Here is a 20,777-nt window from a genome sequence, read left to right as displayed (position 1 = left end):
CCTTCTGTCATAGGGCATTTCCAGCCAAATGTATACAATACACAGGTGCTTAACTGGCTCAAGTCAGGAACATACATCTTCTACTCTAAACACATTTTTTTTTGGGTCCTGTCGTGGGGCCTGAACTCTGGGCCTGGGTGCTGTCCCTCAGCTCTTCAGCTCAAGGCTAGCGCTCTAACTCCTGGCTTTTTTCATTTTGCTTATGTGGTGCTGAGGAATCGAACTCAGGGCCTCATGCACGCAAGGCAAGCGTTCTACCACTGAGCCACCTTCCCAGCCCCTAGACACATTTTTTACCCCATTACAGAATCTGTTAGACTCTGAGGAAGACACAGTGTAAAAGGACCCTTTGCTTCTTTTTCAAATGAAGCCATTGCTTTACCAAGGAATACCAAAGTAAGAAATCACTGAGAATGTCAGCCTTTTGGCAAAGGTAAGATACTCATTCAACTTGATTACAAGTTCATCTTTGCTTCTCTGATATGGTCAAATAGGGCATTATGGAAGCAGATACGACCTATTAGAAGAGCTATGGCTGCCATAATTTAGCTGGTCTTTATACATTCTTGTATACTACTTTGCTCTTGCATTTTCTCATACAAAAAAAAGGCAGTGCTGCTGAATGCTCATAATTAGTTTGCCCTCGTTTGCAGCTCTGAAAATCCCACAGCATCTGAAAAACCGATTAGCTTTTCAGACATTGGATAAAAAGAGAGATGTTCATCAGTAGGTGGTTCAATAAATGTTTATTGGTTCTGAGAGGGGAGGACTAAATGAATGAATGACTGAATGAATGAAAATGGTTATGAAAAATTCCTAGTTGTTTCTAGCACATTAGCATGCCAAGCTACAATACAGACATAAGAATTCCTTCTATCATAGATAGAACCCATGACAAACAAATCTCCTGCTGAACTTCTGGTAACATTTTATGTTGCTAAGTGAAAAAGTCTGCAGTCCCACAACTCTGTACTTTCACTGCCATTTGTGTGGAAAGAAAGCATCTAAGCTTATGTATTTTTGAGTGTTGAGTAGTGTCCATCCATTTAATGTCCTATATAAATATCACTAAACATTGTAGCTATTAATCTTTTAAGGAGTAGGCGTAAGAAGAGGATATGTCTGAAGACTTTGATTTCTGAGATAGTAGGTATCATCTTTAGAGCATGAAGTTGGAGTTAGATATCCCAAATAAGAGAACATTTAGGAGGACCCTAAAGAGCACTTCAAACAGGGAGAATGGAAGAACAATTCAGAGGTCCTCCTTTACAAATTCTTTACTATAAAAAGGAACCAAATAATTTATTAGTGCAACATTTTTTTATTTGGCTTTCTGTGAATTGCCACTTGAGCCCGTCTTGGAGAAACCTGTTGGTATGGACCTGTTAAACTGATATTTAGGTAAAAATCACGTGATTATTTTGTACTGGGGTTTAACTCAGGACTTTATGCTCTCATTTAGATTATTTGCTAAGAACCAGCTGGTGCTATACCACCTGAGCCATTCTTTCACATCCAGCTTTTTTGCTGGTTAAGTAGAAATAAAGTCTAAGATGGCTTTGCAACTCAGGATTCTGATCTCAACCTCTTGAATAGCTAGGATTAGCGGTGTGAGCCTCCAGTGCCTAGCTCAAGATTTTTTTCATTGTAATAAAATCTTCATATCTACATTAACGTTAAGCACTGGGTCCTATCAATTCAATGTACAAAAAAAAACCCCAAAACCCAAAACGTGATAAATCAGTTTGGGGTTTTATCTGGCTAGCAAATTTGATCAAAGAAATGAGGAAAACATGGCTTATACTACTACCCTTAGAGGTGCTACATAATCTAGTTGGTAACAATATCACAGAAACTATTCTTTGTTTTGGCAAAAGGGAGCTCGTGTTGGCAGGAATATGACATAATTAATTAACTTGCTAGACAAAATCTAGCAGAAGTTTATTTTCTAGGCTAATCTACCTCTTTTACTTTAAAGGTTTTGAAAGAAATGTTCAGAAAATATCAGATAGTCTGACAGATGGAAATAACTTCTCATCCCAATAGAAATTTATGATTTAATAAATAAAAATAAAAATACTCCTAAAAACAACCTTGAATTTTTACTAGTGTGTTCAGAAGATATGGATGTAAAAAACACATCCAGGGAATTCTCTTTGATTAAAATATATGGCTAGAGAGAAAGGGCTAGAAGCAACACCGAGATTAAGCAGCACTATAATTAAAGGAAGGGGAAAGGTTTGAAAAAGGCAAATTGAGATTATCAACTTAAAAAAATCTGCAAACAGCTCACATGGAAATTACTAAGGTTAATGCTGAAATGTTGGTGTGGAAATAGCTGGTGTGAAAATTCTGGGCTAAATACAAAATAAAATCATTTTTCCTTTTAAAATTCCATATGGAGCACATGAGATACTCCATATGGATTGCTAAAGGTCACACAGAACACTATTGAGGAATCTACTTACCACCTGCATTGGGTAACGAAGTTTTTACTATACTTTTTATGCAGAAGAGGAAATTAAGTGATGAACCTGTAAGGAGGGGTTTAACATGCTTTAACTAATGCAATTCTCTAAATAAGGTTTTTAGTTCATGGCACATACCGAAGCCCCTTCCAAAAGTTAATTTGTGATACAAACTTAGTTCTTACCTTGGCATTTTTCCTTCTTACATTCTTCAAAACTATCAGGAGAATCTCTGGGAAAAGGCTGATAAATATTAGAAGAATTATGGCCAACCATATGGATACAGAAGAAAGCATTTGAGCAAATACAAAATACATTCTCTGTTGCTTGAGGAAAGGCCTGGAGTGGAAAGAAAATACATAAAGAAAAAACAAATCAGTTCCTATCAAAAAATAAAAAAGCTTAATTAAAATTGTTTTTGCACTTAAAAAGAAGTTTATATGCATTAATAAAAATAATTTTCTTTAGAATGTCCCATAAATAGTAAACAAATGGCATTTACCAATGTTTGGAAAGAAAAGGAAAAAATGATTAAATTTATCTGACTCAAAAACATCAGGCAATCAACTATGAAGCTGTGAACTTGTGAATATTTATGTGCATTAGAAATGATAGAGCTTCAATTCAAACATTCAGGAGAAATTGTTAATTTTCATGCTAACAAGCATTTTATTTCTTCAGATGTTTTATTAATATGATGGATTTATGCTCTATTTTGGAAATTCAAAAGGCATTTCCTCTTTTCAAAAAACCCATATAAATATAAAAAGGACTATAGAGTTTATAATTTCTCACAAATGAATATGCCATTTGTATCTGCAAATAGGTATTAACTGTATATCAAGTAGATTGATTTTCACTAAAATAGTAAGGCTTGGAATACAGAAATCCAGGCAAATTCCTCATTCTAAACTTAGATCTCATTTCAAGTTACTCTACGAGCAAAGTAGACACAGAGAAGCACAGCCTCACTTTCACTGTCTGAGGTTCACTGCATAGAGTCTCACAATGCTACTTTCTTTTTTTTTTCTAAGCTGAGAGAAAGGAAATGGCTACTTAAGGTCAGGATGAACACCAAATCATCCTAGGATAAGAATTGTACTTGGATCTTTATTAGGTCAAAGATCATACATCATACTTGGAGAAAGTAAACTGGTTTCTCATTAAAATTTTATGTTTGTATTCCCTTTTGTAACAAGCTTGTGGCTTGAATATTTACATATAATGAGTAGATTGTAGAGGGAGGCAGAAAAACTCATGAGGCCGGAAGCTGACAGGCTTTCTAGAAAGTCTACCATACAAATATTTCTGTAGACCTCTACTGTACCTTAGTTTTGAAAATTACTTTGAATAATTTTTAGGCAGTTAATGCAGCCTTAACAATGAGCCAATAGGAAAGTGACATAGAGCCAAAGGGTGTTCCTTTATACTGATTGTACTCACAATACTCTCTGATTAATATATCTGACTATAAAAGACAGAAACAATTACTTTTGCATTGAGTTTCAAAAAAAAATCAAACTTTCTCATAGCTCAAGCCCCCCAAAAGAGCCAGAATGTCCAGAAACATTAACTATAATTAGCATTCAGCTACAGTTTTGCATAGATTCTAGTCACATTTTGTTGTTCACTTTTAAGTTTATATTCATGTAGTAGTAGTTCAACTTGGATAACTCTACTTAGAAAAGGTACTCTGGACAACAAAATAAAACGGATTTGTTCCCACTGTCTGCTTGAAGCTGCAGAAAGTAATATATAACATTTTCTTTCTCTTTCTCTTCACACACACACACATCACACACACACAGTGACTTTTTCCTGTAATGCTTATTTATGATAGTTTAATTATAATAAGCAACAACAATTATAACAATATATTGTAATAAAACTGACAGTATCATTCATATTTGTTTGGAGATTTTACTAAGTAAAATAAGGATTACTTAAACATAAGCACAGTGGTGTTCCAGCTACTATGTGAATAATGGGGAGTTGGATAGAACAATGATTCCCATCTCGGATAGAATGAGACGTCATTATACTACTTGGAAGAGTGAAATGTAAAAATTATGAATTAGGTATTTCTAGAAGTTTTCCATTTATAATTTTTGGACTGACAAACTAAAACCTCAAAAACTGGGATAAAGGAGGACCATTGTATTCTTTTTAGTATCCCTAATGAATATAAATAATTATATAATATACATGTAATTAAATAATTTCAAGGACTGATTTTAATCAAAAGTCTGCATAAGATTAGAAACTCATTTAGATTGCTAGAAATAGTCTATTCTTGTGGAAATTTTCATATTTTGATTGACTTCACAAGTCAGAATTATGGGCAGACATACAATTGCATATTGAATTTAAATCAACTTCGATTTATTTGTATATTACTCAAGAAAACAGAGACTTGCAAGTTAGCCCTCAATCAATATTTATACAGGTACCAAATATATGCTCCAATTATCCTTTTTGGATTCAATACTACCTGAAGTGATTAGGTTTTTCCTATTTTTTTTTATTTCTTAGGGCTTTTACTTTTAAAAGCTTTCCAAATAAAAGTTTCTTTTAATGAAGTCCCAACATAAAATCATCACATCTCTGTGAATTGTAAAATTTTGCTCAAAGGAACAAAAGTAATGTATTCTGGACTCTTACACATTTGGCTTATTCTAGCTTTGCCTCTAGCCATTGATTAATAAAAACAAGTTTGATATTTAAAAGCAAAATATAGACCTCTGGGAATAAGGAAAGTAGTTACAATTCATTATATTTTTGTCTTTTACAACTCCTATAAATCACAGTTTATATGTGCATCATTGCACTTTTTATCTCCTTGAGGCAGGGTATAGTTAATTCATTGCTGTTTCTCCAAAAGTATTATGAATAAAATATACTCTGAGCACACATCTACTGAACCAAGATGAACTGAATGAATCTTAAGAATAAGTTGTAGAATCGACCTCCTTACATCTAAAATTAATAAAATGGTAATTTCAAGTATAACTCTTCAGCTGTGATGCTCTAGAACTTTTGGCTCGGGCCTCCCCACATAGCTAGAATTGCAAGCATGAGCCATTGGCTCCCAGCTTCTGACATCTTATATAATAAAACCTTTAAAAGTATAATGAATGTTTACATGTACTCTCTATAAACTATATATATATATATATTGCTATTTATATATTGCTTATACATGTACAACTGCTTACCAAATAATTCCTCCCCAGAAGAAAGAGAAAAATACATAAAAGGCTAATGATCCCCAAATCACAAAGTGGTTTATCCATGTCCAGAATCTGGTATCCAAGGCCAGCTGAAAAGATACAACACAAAAGATTAAATGATGGACATAAACTGCACCAGGTAATACACTATAATATCTGATAATATGTACAAATACGATACATATGGGAGGATCTACCTCTGGCCACAGAGCCAGAAGGGAATAGAATTAAAAGATTAATAAGAATGCAGGCTTTTCAAAGACCTAAGTAAGGTGAGAAACCTGAGCTTTGCCCTGAGGCCTCAATTTTAAGAGTATAGGCAGTGTGGTCCAGCAAAGTATCTAGTAGGCACAGGACTGCAAATGTCTCTGTACCGGGTGATAAACAAGGAATGATGTGGTAATGGTAATGTTGAGGGGGACTATTGAGGAGTATGGGGCCCCAAGTGGAAGTCAAGCAGATTACGACAAAAAGGACAAGGCCTATGATTTTTAGCTGGTGAATGTAGGCATGCTGAAAAAAAGTAGGAGAGGGGTACCTGGGAATAGAGAGATCACAAAAGCTCACACAACAGATTAGTTAGCTCTTTATATCTTGAATCATATAGCAAAGGATCATGGAATTGACTTTTCATTGTAATAACTATATCTATTCCATTAAATTAATAAATTGCTTACATAAAGATTTTAACGTGTACATGTTTCTACAAGGATTCATTGTGGTTTGGGGTTACTGCGCTTGAGGTTTTCCAAATGTGATCTAATAGAAAAGAATGGTTTTGTATACTTGTTTAAAACTTCTCTCTCACAAAAGCTAATATCCTCTGTTATAATTTCTCATTCATAAACAAGATGTTTGTAACATTGCTAATGCAGGCCAATGGTGAATCCCCCCACTCTGGATGGTGAGGAAAATGTCACAGTTTAACAGTCAGACAAAAGGAAGAAGTGGATGTCTTTAGAGGCATATATGAGAGATTCTGCAGTAATGCTGAGTATAACTGTAAAGAGCACCTAGAAACTTTATGGTCTTAAGTCCAGGAGAAAAAAATGGAGAAGGGGGGGCAGGTTCCACTTCAAAATCATGACCCTGGGAATCATAAAAATATATAACAATTAGCATCTATTATAATGAGCATGTTCTATGTGCCAGACATCATTCTAATGTTTTGTTTCATTTCATAAAGAACTTTCAGACAGGGATGGTACCTTTTTATAAATGAGGAAACTGAATTATAGACAAGCTAAGCCACTTGTTCCAAGGACATACAACTATTAAGTGGTTAAACTGAGATGAATTATAGCATTTTTTAATGTCTGATATCACTGAAACAATGCAAGCATCTACTAGCTCTTTTGGTATGAAAAATGAAATGGGAACAAAGAAGAGAAGACAGACAAGGCTTATGACCTGAAAACTTCTGAATTCTGCATTGACCACTGGATGTGCTGCAATTCAGTTAAAGGTAGTCATTCTGAGATCCTAAGTGAGTTGTTTACAACTCTAAGCATCTCAGTTCATGAGCCTCAAGGATAAAATTCTGTGAGATCTCACAGCTATTACAGGGTTGCATGTCAATATCAATGATTTTTCCAAAATTATCTTTCTTCTACCTGCTGCACATCTTTATGTAACTTATCACGAAAAGAGTAAATTTCATTGACTAATAAGATTAACACTACCAAATACCTTTGCATACATATTTTACTCATGAACATATGTTTAACTGTCTTAAACGTCTAAATTCCTTTCAGGCCAGGACTCTGTAGACAATATATACATTTTAAACAATGGTGCTAGTACTTAACATGTGAACATACACGCATACACACTCACAGCCTGATGATGTCACACAATGCCTTCAAAACAATAATTAAGATACATGGGGGAAAATCACAAATAGCAAACAAATGTGTAAATTTCTAGCATCATACATATTTTAATAAGCATTCAAATAAAAGGTTGAATGATAAATATCAACAAAAAGATTAGGAGAAAATGATATAAAATGTATTTGAATAAATAAAAATCTAACCTTCAGCGTTACAGTGAATACTAAGACTGTAAAAACAATAGTTCCAAAGGTCCAGTTTCCATATACCTGAAAAACATTTAACAATTACATGTACTATAAACAGACATAAGCTTGCATAAAAATTAAAAATCAAGTTTAATACTGCATGTAATTGGCAAAGATTTTAGCACGATTTAGGAAAATAATGGTCAATAATATCAAGTGACAATGCTGGATTTTCCTGTGACTAAATTTTCATGGACAGGCATATAGTATCTGTGACTGGTAGGATACATTTCCATTATTCCATGCAGTATTGAACAAGGAAGTCACTAGTTTGATTAAATCAGGAGAAAACCCCAAAATAGAACTATTCTACTAATAGCAATGTTCATCAAAATAAGTCATTTGATTCAAGTCACTAAAGAGTTTGATATGGGCTTTTGTAGATATAACTAAAACTCTTGCATAAGTAGTAATTTGCAGACAACTGAAATCACATTTTTAAAGTGAGTGTAACTTTTGGCTGTAAATACTAGAGCTGTCAGCATGTGCACACCAAAGAAAAACAGATACCATGTATAAATCCAAATGATGGCAATGAATGGCACATATGCTTACCAAATGCTGTCAAGATCTGATTGCATAACATTAAAACAGAAAATGAGATGTAAACGGTTTTTTTAAATAAAAACAAAAAATTAAGGTTAATAGAAGCAAAAAAGGATTCAACCAAATCATACGTGGGTGTTATGTTTAGTTGCTGATAGCAGTTCTTACACATAATGTAGTTTTAGCAAAAACTTAAAAGGACAGTGATATGTACAGTAAAAACCTTATTAATCTGTACTCCAGCAACTCAAAATGATTGAGAAGCTGAGCTCCTGCTTCTTATGTAACACTTGAAAAATATTCTGAGCTAATAAAAGGACTACAGGAGACTATCCATCTACTTTAGCATTTTGTTTCTCTCTCTCCTCCTTTCCCACTTACTCTCCCCTATTTCTCAGATCCGTATCATTATGTAACCTAGCTTGACCTGAAAGTTGCTTTGTAGCCTTGAACTTGCAATCCTCATGCTTTAGCTTCCCAGGTACTTGGGAGTCACCACACTCAGCTTGTCAATTCTTTTATGTTGCTTTATTTAATTTTAATTATATGGTGCTTATAGTTTGAACTTAGGGCCTTGTTCTTACTAGGCAGCTAATCTACCAACCCATTAGAAGTTCTGTTAAGGAACAGGTAGCTATATTATAATTTGTGGTCCAATAAACAAAAAGTAAATATTACAGAATCAGTTATAAAGTGAAAGGATCTGAGAGATCGAAAATTGAATCCCTTCCTAGCAATGGCTGAAGCTGACTTGGAAGGTTAATAAATATTCCCAAGAATACCCCAAAATTATCAGGCAATTTCTTTGCCAAGTATTACATATATCTATTCTAAAGTAAATCTTCACTTCCCCAACAGTTACTTTGTGATTAAAAATTTCATGGATTCATAATAAATTGATTTAAAATGATTTGTTACACCAAATTCGAGGTTTTGAACACAGTACCTAATTTCAAAGTACCATTCAAACTGAACCTATCACTTCTCTAAGAAACGTTAATTGAGTGGGTTCTAGACATAGTTACTGTACTCAGTAAACTATCTTTGAATCTTAGATTCTGGTTTCACATTATGACTTGTAAGAATGACCATAAAAGACAAATACCAGAAATGGCAAAGGAAAACATCAATGAGAGCAGCATGCAAGGCAGTATATTTAGCTTTCAGTGGGTAGTTGCACATTGCCTTCCTTTTCCCCATCAATAATTCTCTCCTGGACTGCAGGTAGGGTTATATCATCCCAATGCAGCTGCTTAGAAGATACAGGGAGAACCGGTGCAATCTTTGTAGAAAATACTACATTCCAATTTGGAAGGAAAGAAGGACAAAAAAGAATTCCTTCTTAGCCAGGCGCTGGTGACTCACAACTAATCCTAGCTACTCAGGAGGCTGACATTTGAGGATCACAGTTGAAAGCTAGCCCAGGCAGGAAAGTCCCTGAAACTCTTATCTTCCATTAACTTAAAAAAAAAGCCAGGGCTGGGAAGGTGGCTTGGTCATAGAGTGCTTGCTTTGCATGCATGAGGCCCTGGGTTCGATTCTTCAGCACCACATAAGCAGAAAAACCCGGAAGTGGTGCTGTGGCTCAAGTTGTAAGAGTGCTGTCCTTGAGTTGAAGAGCTGAGGGGCAGCGCCCAGGCCTAGAGTTCAGGCCTCACAACTAACAAAACAAAACAGACAAACAAAAAAGCCAAACATGGAGCAGTAGCTCAAAGCAGTAGAGAGCTAGCCGTGAGCACAAAAGCTCAGGGACAGCAACCAAAGCCTTGAGTTTAAGCTATAGAACCAGCACAAAAGAAGTGGAAAAAAAGAATTCCTTCTCTTAACCTCTTGGTTTAACACTCCAAAGATGTAGCAGCTACCCTCCTACCCTCCTTTAACTCCAATCATTGAATGTCACTGTGAATGAGAAATAACTGGGCCCAGACTTTTAAAACAAGAAAACCCTTTTTTCTCACACCAAAAGGCAGAACTCCAAAGTCTGAAGTCTCAGGAACTCTATTCAGCATGTAAAAATTACAATTGAATTACCCTTGCACACAAGAAGTGATTTCTTATATAATACTATTTTAAAGAAGCGGAGGAAACACGGTTTCTTCAAAAAAAAGTTTGCAAGCTATATGTAACACAAACACAGTGCCTAGGAAAACAAGATAATTCATGCTTATAATAAAAAGATGTAACAATATATTCTTTTACCTTTCCATTTTCTTCCAGAGATGTAGTTTGAAAAAGAAAGTATGTCCCAAAGAAGAACACAGTTCCTTCAAAGGCAGCCAGAAATGTCCAATATAAGAAAGGAGCCAATTGTAGCATTGCATTGCCAGAAATTTTCCTACAGAAATGGAGGAAAACAAGTTAATAAATCTGTTAGCTATTAACAATACCGTTAAAACACCAAAGGTGGGTATGAGTTTGAACCCTACTGCAATCAAGGGCATTATTCCTGATGAACTAAGGTCATTAAGCCAAAAGTTGATCTTCAGGTAATCACCCCCCTAAGGTATTAGAATAAACTTCACAACACTTCTATGGCTACTGACAACAGTATCATTAATAATAATTTCCATTTAAAAATTATTCAGTATAGGACAGGATCTGAGTTTTGTATACATACACATATAGTCACAAACATAATTACTTTCATCCACATAAAACCTACATGAAATAGGAATTATTATAATTCTCATTTACAAACTATAAGCTTAAAGTTTCACATAATGGTTCCCAAAGGTTACACAATAAAATCACCTGGGAATCTTTAAAAGTTGTTGATGCCTAGAAAGATATGTATGTATTTGTGGAAATTAATATTAATCGCAAAAAAATAAAAGAGAAGTCACTAGAGGTTAGGAAGTGTGTTTGTCTGCGTATGTGTGCTAATGAGAGAATGGACAATAGGTACTAAAATACAGTTAGTGAGAGATAGGATATAGTTTGCAATAATTATACACTTTAAAATAAGTAGAAAAGAATGTGAAGGTTTCCATCAAGAAGAAATGATAAGAAGAAATGACAGACATGTTAATTATCCTGATTTGATCATTACATGTACTGTTTTAATCCTATAAATAGAATTGTTATGTGTCAATTAAAAGTAATTAAAACTAGGCAAGGGTGGCTCATGCCTGTAATCCTAGCTACTCATTAGGTTGAGATCTGAGGATCATGTTTTGAAGCCCGCCCAGGCGTCTGTGAGAGTCTTAATTCCAAGTAAATACAGAAAAAGTGAGAAGTAGTGCTGTGGTTCAAGTGGTAAAGTGTTAGACTTGGGCAAAAGGAGTTTAGGGACAGTACCCAGGCCCAGAGTTCAAGTCCCAGAACTGGTACATAAATAAATATATAAACAAACAAATAAATACTGCTGTCTGGTGACCATTAGTATTCTCATTAACTTTCTATGAAGCATAACCAGACCATTAAAGTATTTGTACACTTCTTAAGCATCCTAAGTGTGCACTGGAATCTCAAAACCACTAGTGTAGTGGTAAATTTCACTTATTACTAAGAGACAGTCCTTTATAAGCATCCGTTCTTAAGGATGCTACCAAGTTTTCCATCTGCAAATGTTACCACATATATATTGTATTGTGCATGTGTGTGTGTGTGTTTGTGTGTGTGTGTGTGTGTGTGTGTGTGTGTGTGCGCGTGCGTGTATGCATGCTGGTACTGAGGCTTGAGCTCAGAGTCTGTTGTTCTACCACTGGAGCCACAGCTTCATTTCTACCATTGGCTGATTAATCAGAGATAAGAATCTCATGAACTTTCCTAATTGGGCTGAGTTTCTACCATGGTCCTCATATCAATAGCACAATAGTCTCAGCACCAGTCAGAAAAATGAAATAAAGTGATCAATTCTAATTCTGAAGCAGAGCTACAGAATGAAGATGGGTTTCTAGACACATTGCTTTTGGCTTCTATTTCAAATTTCTCTTAACATTTATCAAATGGTATCTAAACATATCAAATCAAATAACACACCTTTGATAACATCTTTGAAAATGTCACTGGGTTGTATGTATTGTAATGTAGAGATAACCAACCAAGGCTAGTTAGTACTGAGTACTGTGGAGTTTCCTGAAAACATGGCAATTGTACAATTTTTATCTACTGGAATTTTCAGGTATGCTGAAATCTGAAATGCTGGTGATACTATTTTTCCCAGAGAGCTGCTAGGAGAAAGAGGTGGCAGCTTCTCAGAAACAAGCTTTCCTCATAGCCAGTAAGTCTTGTTTCCAAGGCAACTAGAAATACAGGGAATGTACCACTTAAGAGTTCCTTGAGGGGAGGGTCCAGCAACTGCAAGCCAATGTGGATTTTTGCTAACTTGGGCTAAGGTAAAGAGTGCAAAAACAAAAAATGGGTCTTGTCTTTACAACAAACATCTGTTGGACCAATGATAAAGGGATCATGGTATGTTGACTTACAGGTCAAGCTTTCCAGTTGTACTTGGAAGAAGTTGTTGGAAACTCAGAAAAGAGCAACCAACATAAAGGAAAGTATGAATGCGAATGAAGATCTGGAGAAAGGCTGACCAACAGTACAAGCCTGCATACCACCATATAATGACAGGCAGCAGGTACACCAGAATACCTTTTTTGTCTCTTAAAGTTGCAAAAGAAACAAATGACACCCTTTCTTTCCATGTAACAAATACACTTTTTATGTTGCTTATGAAATGAGAAATTATCTTGTTTCATACCAAAGTTATTGAAAATGCTGTCACTAAATCCCAAAGTTAAAATTTGCAATATGCTACCTAATGCCAGTGCTCAAACTAAGTGGTATACTGTAGGATCACAGATAGACCAGGAGTTCATGGTCAAAGAAGAGTAGGTCTAGTGAAGCAATCTCCAGTTCAGTGAGAAGGGGAGAACAGGATCTCTGATCAAAGTGGTCAACACTACTTTCCAAAGCCATTTGACAATAGGTATGCTATTGCTTTTATTTTCTCATGAGATATGGTAAATATACACTCTATGTTCATGAACTCGCAATATACACTTGCAGTATAATAAATAAAACTTCATGGAAATCTTTATTATATGTTCTACCTAGTATCTTTTTTCAGGTCCTCTACATTCTAAATGTTGCTCAGCATTAAACAGAAGGTATAAGTAGGAGGACATTAGCGCAAGATAAACTATCAGCTATCTGAAAACTTACCATGTGTGAGGTACTGTTTTTTACATTTCTTTTTTAAAATTTAGTGACTTGTCTAATCCTCATAAAACCCTTGCCATTAGATGCTACTGTTGACCTATCTTACTGAAGATGTCATAGAAGCACATCTTACTAAACTACATATCAGGTAACATGGTAAGTGACAAGTGATAAGAGGTAAGATCTCAAACAAGGTGGTTAAGCCTGAGCTTTTGGTGGCACTGGACTCACAGCCTCACTTAACCAGAGCTCATACACCACTGGGTTTCACTTCAGGGATTGTCTTAAAAGAGCACAGGGTTGGTCATCAGGAGAGCTGAATTTTAATCTTCATTTTGCCTCTGGTTACACTATATATATATATATATATATATATATATATATATATATATATATATATATATATACATACACACACACACACATACACACAGTACTCTTATATAAGTAATTTTATATAAATAATTTCTAGGCCTTTAGTTTCTCATTTTCAAAGAAAATGCAGAATTTGAGTTCTGTAAGTTTTCTACCAAAATTTCTATGATAATCCTCTAGATCAAATTATCCATTTACAACACATTCAGAATTAGCAGAACATATTAAATAATCCAATGAAATGTCATCTTTTGCCACAGCATAGATGGAACTGTAGATCATTATGCTAAACTTAGGTAAGTATAGCACACAATCTCAGTTATATAAATCTAAAAAAGCTTCTATCATAGAAGTCAAGAACAGAAAGTTGAGAATAGAATGTTCTCCCCAGCTGAGAACAGGTTGGAGAGAGAGGGAGAACAAAGGAATGGGGAAAAGTTGGTCAATGACTACTAAGTTACAGTTAAGATTAAGAAGTCTTGATGTGTTATCACACAGTGGGGTGACTGTGGATAACTATACATGTGGATATCCATACTGTGGATACTATACATGTCAGTAGGCCAAGAGAAATGATACTGAATGTTTTTAGCATGAAGAAGTGAGACAACTGAGATGCTAGGTTTGTCTAATCTGATTTAAAGATTATACAATGTATAGTATAGAACCAGACACTACTTTATTATGTCCAATTTCTATGTTTTATGCAACAGAAAAAAATGTTCCCTATATACTTGCATGTTTTATATTTTTTCTTAGTAAATAGCTTTAAAATTATGAGGGATCTTAAAAATCTGTATAACTGTAAGTTATTAAATACACATTTATGAGTATTACAGGGGTAAAGAAAACCCCTTAAATTTGTGCATTTTCATCTCATAAACCACCAAGTTTCTAATCCATAGAAAAAGGGATCAATTTCCAACTTACACAAATGAATACAACAGCCTGATGAGTTGATTGTTTTCTTGAACAAAACTGTTTAGAATGGGATTCACAAAGGGGAACAGTAGGGGCTGGGAAGGTGGCTCAGTGGTAGAGCGCTTGCCTTGCATGCCTGAGGTTCTGGGTTCCATTCCTCAGCACCACATAAGCAAAAAGAAAAACAGCCAGAAGTGGCGCTGTGGCTCAAGTGGTAGAGCCCTAGCCTTGAGCTGAAGAGCTGAGGGACAGCGCCCAGGCGCAGAGTTCAGGCCCCACGACCGGACCCAAAAATAAAAAATAAAATAAAACAAAGGGGAACAGTATATAAGAAAATAGGGTCACATAGACTCATCAGATCCATCTACTAGTCAGAATCAATACTATCAAAAAAAACTTTCTGCGCTTTTTCTTTTCTGGGTATTTAAAATACTGTCTTTCTGTAAGATACTAGAAAACTTTAACAACGCAGGGCCATGTTGTAGTAATTCGTGCTTAAATGCCTCACATACATTCAAGTGGAGGACCCATGCCTAGGAAACATATCAAGATAAAAATTCAGAACAAACCCACGTAATTGAACCCAATAAGCAGCTCTCTTTTCCACCTGTAGAGGAACTGAAACTCACAGCTTAGAAAGTCTGACAGCATGTAAGTTGCATGTTCAACTTACATATATAATCGGGGATCTGAGGTCAGAGTGTCAATGTTGATGTGTTGTTCTAGCAGACTGTAGGCCAGGATAGGCAAGGATGTAAAGCAGATGTTGTACATTGTAAGATAAGCAGCATCATATAGTGGCTGAAATGACACACAAAAGAGAAAAGAAATGGATGGCAGTAATCTACAAGATTCAATTTTATCTGTTTGTAAAAATCATTAAAACAAGACAATCCCTTTTGGAATAGCAAAGAAAACTTCATTAATAAAGTCATTCTCCCTGGCATCTGTAAAAAAGAAATTAACATTTTGTGATGTGTCACATAATACATGGTCCCCTTTAATATAGGATCTTATTCAGAATGTTTACATGCTATAAGCTCTAATAGAAATTAACAACAAACCCCTCAGAAGATTATCAGTTGCGGGCTGGAAACGTGGCTTAATGGTAGAGTGCTTGCCTAGCAGCATGAAGTCCTAGGTTCGATTCTTCAGTATAATATAAACAGAAAAAGTCGGAAGTGGTGCTGTAACTCAAGTGGTAGATCTCTAGCCCTGAGCATAGAGAGGCTCAGGGACAGTGCCCAGGCCCCAAGTTCAAAGCTCATGACCAGCAAAAAAGGTATAAAATTCCTTAGCAAAAACTAAACAGAGTACTGCACTTTTTTGTTTATCTCACAGATTTTTCAATTAGCTTTTTAACAAATCATATAGTAGGCCATAATGAACTTAATTTGAACAACTTTAGCTGGAGGGCTTTGACAATCTGAGCATACAGAAAACCTTCAATAAATACAGGATGAGAGAATGAGTACAGATCAGACACTAACATATTTATAAAGGATTGTTCCAATCTTACAAAGTACTTATTGAGTTCAATGTATCTACAATGTGTTAGACACTGTTAGATGTTGTCATGCAATCATTAAAGAAAAACATATGTGCATTTTTGACATTAGATTAATAAAATGCATTTGAAATGTGACACCAATTAATACAATGATCTGTTTTTAATCTAAGTATTAAAAATCTAATTACTATCATAATGGAAACTGACTAAAATTGCTAGCAACAAATCAAATAGAGCATTGGTTCATATCATAGCTGTCTTCAGAACATTTATTGAATGTCTACTAGGTGCCAAGTATTAAGAGACAGAGATGATTCCTCTTTGTCTATCAAGGAGTTCCAACTTGAGACAGGGAGAAAGACTAAGGGGTATATGAGGCATAGGAAGGCTCTGGGAGGGGAAACGACAACTCTTGCTTTCAACAGAAAAAAGGCAAGAGATAATACATGCCACAGTCTTGATAAAAGGAAAATGGATAGTGGAAGTGCTTCTCACATACTTTCTATACAAACAAATATTTTGACACAGCAAAAACAATTTTCAATGAATTGAAACATTCAAAGAAGGTGCTACATTCCTTTTACTGCTCAAGTAAGAACAGTAGTCAGTGGCAAACAACAGTACATTTTCTTTGGAAACTATTCATTTTCACTAATGAGTAAATTAAAACAACAACTTAGATTGACTAGTGTGCAATTTAGTCTTGAATTTCATTTAAACAAAAAAGGATCAATCTACTTTTGTTTCATTATGGTACTCTAAGGTTACATGAGAGATAATTGTAATTCTTAGATGCATAATTAGGGGAGACAGAATGTCCCCAAACAAACAACAGGTTTAGTTGATAATACTGTTTCTTGTAAAACCTGTTATAAATGTATCTTTTCTCATGGCAGAATAAAGACAAATACCATCTTAGCTTTACTAAAGAAAGAGATGCCTGTTGGCTAATTTGAATGTTAATTCCATTTGTACATTCTTCATAGTCTATTCTCCAAGTTCCAGAGAATACCTAATATGGTTCCATACTGAAAAAGACCAACTAGCTACATGTACCCCAAAGATACAATAAAGGTTGCTACTTTCAGCATTAATACAAGCCAAAGGCAAAAACCAACACTTTTGGGGAGCTAATGATGTAGCACTGGATTTGGCTAGCATAAGCAAGGTCCTGAGTTTAATCCCCACCATAGAAAAAAAGGTGAAGATTTGTCATCTCAGGAAGACCTCCCTTTTACCTAGTAGGGACAGATTTCTTCTAAAGTGTGTACATAATCCTTCCTTCAGCTTTTCCACTCTCTGTCCAAATGTTGTCACATCTGAGAATCTTTCCAAAAGATCTTTTCTAAAGTAACCCTCTCCCTGAGTCAGATTCTGTCTTTATGATTTATATTCTTCACAGCACATACTAGGTACCTCTCATCATATATGTGATTGCTGTCTGTCTCTCCCTTCTACAATACTGGAAGTTGCATAAAGGTAAGAGAGTTGTTATGACTTTGAATACTGCCGAATACTCAGAAAAAACAAACAAACATCACTTTCTACCACGAGAAATCAAGTCAAATTCAGTCTCTAATATCTGTGGTATTATCTAAGTATTAGATAAGTTCAGTTTTTTGTGCGCTTGAACTCAGACCTAGGTGCTGTCCCCAAGCCTCTTTGTGTTCAAGGCTAGTGCTCTATCACTTGAGCCACAGTGCCACTTCCCGGTTTTGAGTGGTTAATTGGAGATAAAAGTCTCAAGGGACTTTTCTGACTAGGCTGTCTTTAAACTGCAATCCTCAGAGCTCAGTCTCCTGACTAACTAGGATTACAGGTGTGAGCCACCGGCACCCAGGTTACATAAATAAGTATTAGAGACAATGTGGTAATCCAGGTTGACAAAATCATTGAATTCTTCACAGATTAAAAAATTCCTGAGTTGCTTAGTATAATGTTTCTTTTATTTGGTTATACTTCCATTAGAAACAATGGCCTATATCCATCTCACCTTTTATGTGTCTAGTTAATTACAGAATATACTTTATGTAATAAATGTCCAGAACAATAGATACCCAAACATTTAGAATTGATTTAAGTAACCTTCGAAGAATTACAGCTATATGACCAAATTTAAAACTAGTGTTTTTCTTTAAAACCAACCTGAGATTCTGAAAAGCTGTGGGATTTTATTTGATGAATGAAGGATTTTAACACTTTAGAACTATTAGAATACATTTTGTATATGGACAAAAGAAAAATGTGAAATATTTTAATGTATTTTAAATATTTTAAGTATTATGCAAATATTATTTTACTGTTTTTTTAATCTCATTTTTAACAGAATATACCAAAAACTTCTGCAAGAGAATGTGAAAATGAGCAAATCAAAGATAGTAACTTTTGCTTCTGCCAAAATCCAGTCCAAGACCAACTACTAAAGAAAAAAAAATCCTTTTACTTTGAAGATACTTATCTAATGTATTGGCAGCAAATATAAACTACATTATAAAACATAGCTCAGAGCACAAACCTGTTGTGAAAATCCACAGAAGAATTGGTACAAAAACTGTGGCAAAATGAAACAAAGGTTCTGAAAAAAAAATTAAGACAAGTGTTAAGACAAGTGTTTACTCTTAATCAAGTTTCTAAACTAAAATAGTAAACAGTACTCCAACAGTCTATAGTTACTCCTAAATCATTCTAATTTCAGAAAGAAATCTTTATTTTAAAGATGTAAGGAAACTAAGAATCAAATGATTAATTCATATTGACAAAGTTTAGCTTTACCAAGACAGAACTAGATTTCACTTACTCTGTGAGAACCTCTTGCTCATGCAATATGAACACTTAATGACCAATATACCCTAAATTAACTGGAATTTCAAGATAATCATAGATTTATATTATTCCATAGGTGTATGTCTCAAAGTTTATACTTATTAACTTTACATTTATTAAGTCAGGAAATTATGGATTAACTTGATACCAAGAATTATCAACTAATGCTTTGCTGCCTTTATTGCTACCTCAAAAAAACATTGTTAAGCATCTATTACATGCAAAGATGGCATTGTTGATGATGGTAAAAAGAACAAGCTTTTTCCTAAAGGAACATTTAATTGGAGGAATATTAAAAACAAACAAATGAAAAAACGCATGGTAGGAATTCCTTAGGCAGTTAAATGTCACCAAGTATGTCTCAAATACCAAAATATTTTCGGGCAAAATTACCAGAACTAGAATTTTCAGATAAGTGCCATCCTTCAAAGTAAACTTATTTAAGTCCTGCTGTCATTTGTTCATGTGTCTGATTTCTCTTTAGCAAGTGCTTTCAAGTGTTTATTTCTGATACTAGGTACCAGTGTCCTTCCTTCCATCAAATACTCTCTCTTAGTGGACTCCCCAACCTTAGCTCTAACAGACTTGAGACTGTTTCTGAAAATAAAATGTCTCCTCAAAAGATGATCGATCACCTGTCATGCTGAGTTCAGTGGGAGGCCAAGGTCAGAGAATGATGAAGTTGAGGCTAGCCTAGATTATATATATATACTGAGATCATGTCTCCAAAAAACCCAAACAAGCAAAAAAGACTTCTTACCTAGCCAAAGGAGTTTGAAAACACTAGAAAACTTTTTCAGACAAAAGATAGCAATATAAAAGGAATAGTGTTGCCAGGTGCTGCTGGCTCATGCCTGTAATTTTAGCTACTCAGGAGGCTGAGATCTGAGGATCAGGGTTCAACGTCAGAGCAGGGAAGGGAAGTCAGTGGGACTCTTTATCTCCAATTAACCACCAGAAAACCAGAAGTGGAGCTATGCCTCAAAGTGGCAGAGCATTAGCCTTTAGTGAAAGAGCTCAAGTGCCCAGGCCGTGAGGTTAAGCCCCATGACCAACAACAAAAACAGGAACAGTGTTAAGACAATAATCAAGCTGATGATGGACACAGAAATACTAATGAATAGGGCATCATCTACGTAATTCCCAACCCCTCTACACTGTGAACAGCAATGTCAATTTCTGATCAGTATTTGCCAAGTTAATGTTTGTTTTATTCTTTAACAGATCACTCCTTCCATCTGGTGGCAGTTGCCTGAATTGCAGGCCAAAATCCTATAGTTTTGTGGAAGAGGGTCAGATTACCAGGCAGAGCTGCATGACATATCCTCTTGGGGGCCTCCTACTATCTTGAAGATAAGAGAAAATAACCAGTTACTCAAAACCCAGTAGACCCCTAGATATTCATTAGAAAGAAACTTAGACTTAAATAAGTCTATTGTGGGAATATAGCTGATATCACCTAAGCAGAGAAGCTAAGGCAAGTGATATCATCCTTCTGAGCATCCTTTTCACATTAAAAAAATAATGTTTCCACATTTGACTAGCATGTTAAGATAATATTACTTGGGGAAGGGGGGAGGCTGGGAAGGGATGTGAAGGGTAAACAAAGGAGGAGGCTGCAATGCTTGGTAAGAAATGTACGCATTATCCTGCCCATGTAA

The 20,777-nt window shown here is 35.2% G+C and overlaps 1 protein-coding gene across 4 annotated transcripts in view; it reads right to left on the bottom strand.

The window, feature by feature from the left end:
• The window catches only part of Atp11c (ATPase, class VI, type 11C), a 149,480-nt gene that overhangs the window by 7,556 nt on the left and 121,147 nt on the right, over positions 1-20,777 (bottom strand). For all 4 annotated transcript variants that reach the window (XM_013025979.1, XM_013025980.1, XM_013025978.1 and 1 more), the window contains exons 23-28: positions 18,809-18,868; positions 15,457-15,584; positions 10,524-10,659; positions 7,734-7,799; positions 5,684-5,787; positions 2,654-2,807 (exon numbers count right to left, since the gene is read on the bottom strand). In XM_013025979.1, coding sequence (XP_012881433.1) covers positions 2,654-2,807; positions 5,684-5,787; positions 7,734-7,799; positions 10,524-10,659; positions 15,457-15,584; positions 18,809-18,868 — 648 coding nt within the window. The remainder of the gene's footprint in view (positions 1-2,653; positions 2,808-5,683; positions 5,788-7,733; positions 7,800-10,523; positions 10,660-15,456; positions 15,585-18,808; positions 18,869-20,777) is intronic.

The sequence above is a fragment of the Dipodomys ordii genome, unplaced genomic scaffold (assembly GCF_000151885.1).
Source record: "Dipodomys ordii isolate 6190 unplaced genomic scaffold, Dord_2.0 Scaffold89, whole genome shotgun sequence".
Taxonomy (NCBI): Eukaryota; Metazoa; Chordata; class Mammalia; order Rodentia; family Heteromyidae; genus Dipodomys; species Dipodomys ordii.
Note: the sequence above shows the minus strand (reverse complement) of the source record. Positions and strands in the feature narration are given on the sequence as shown.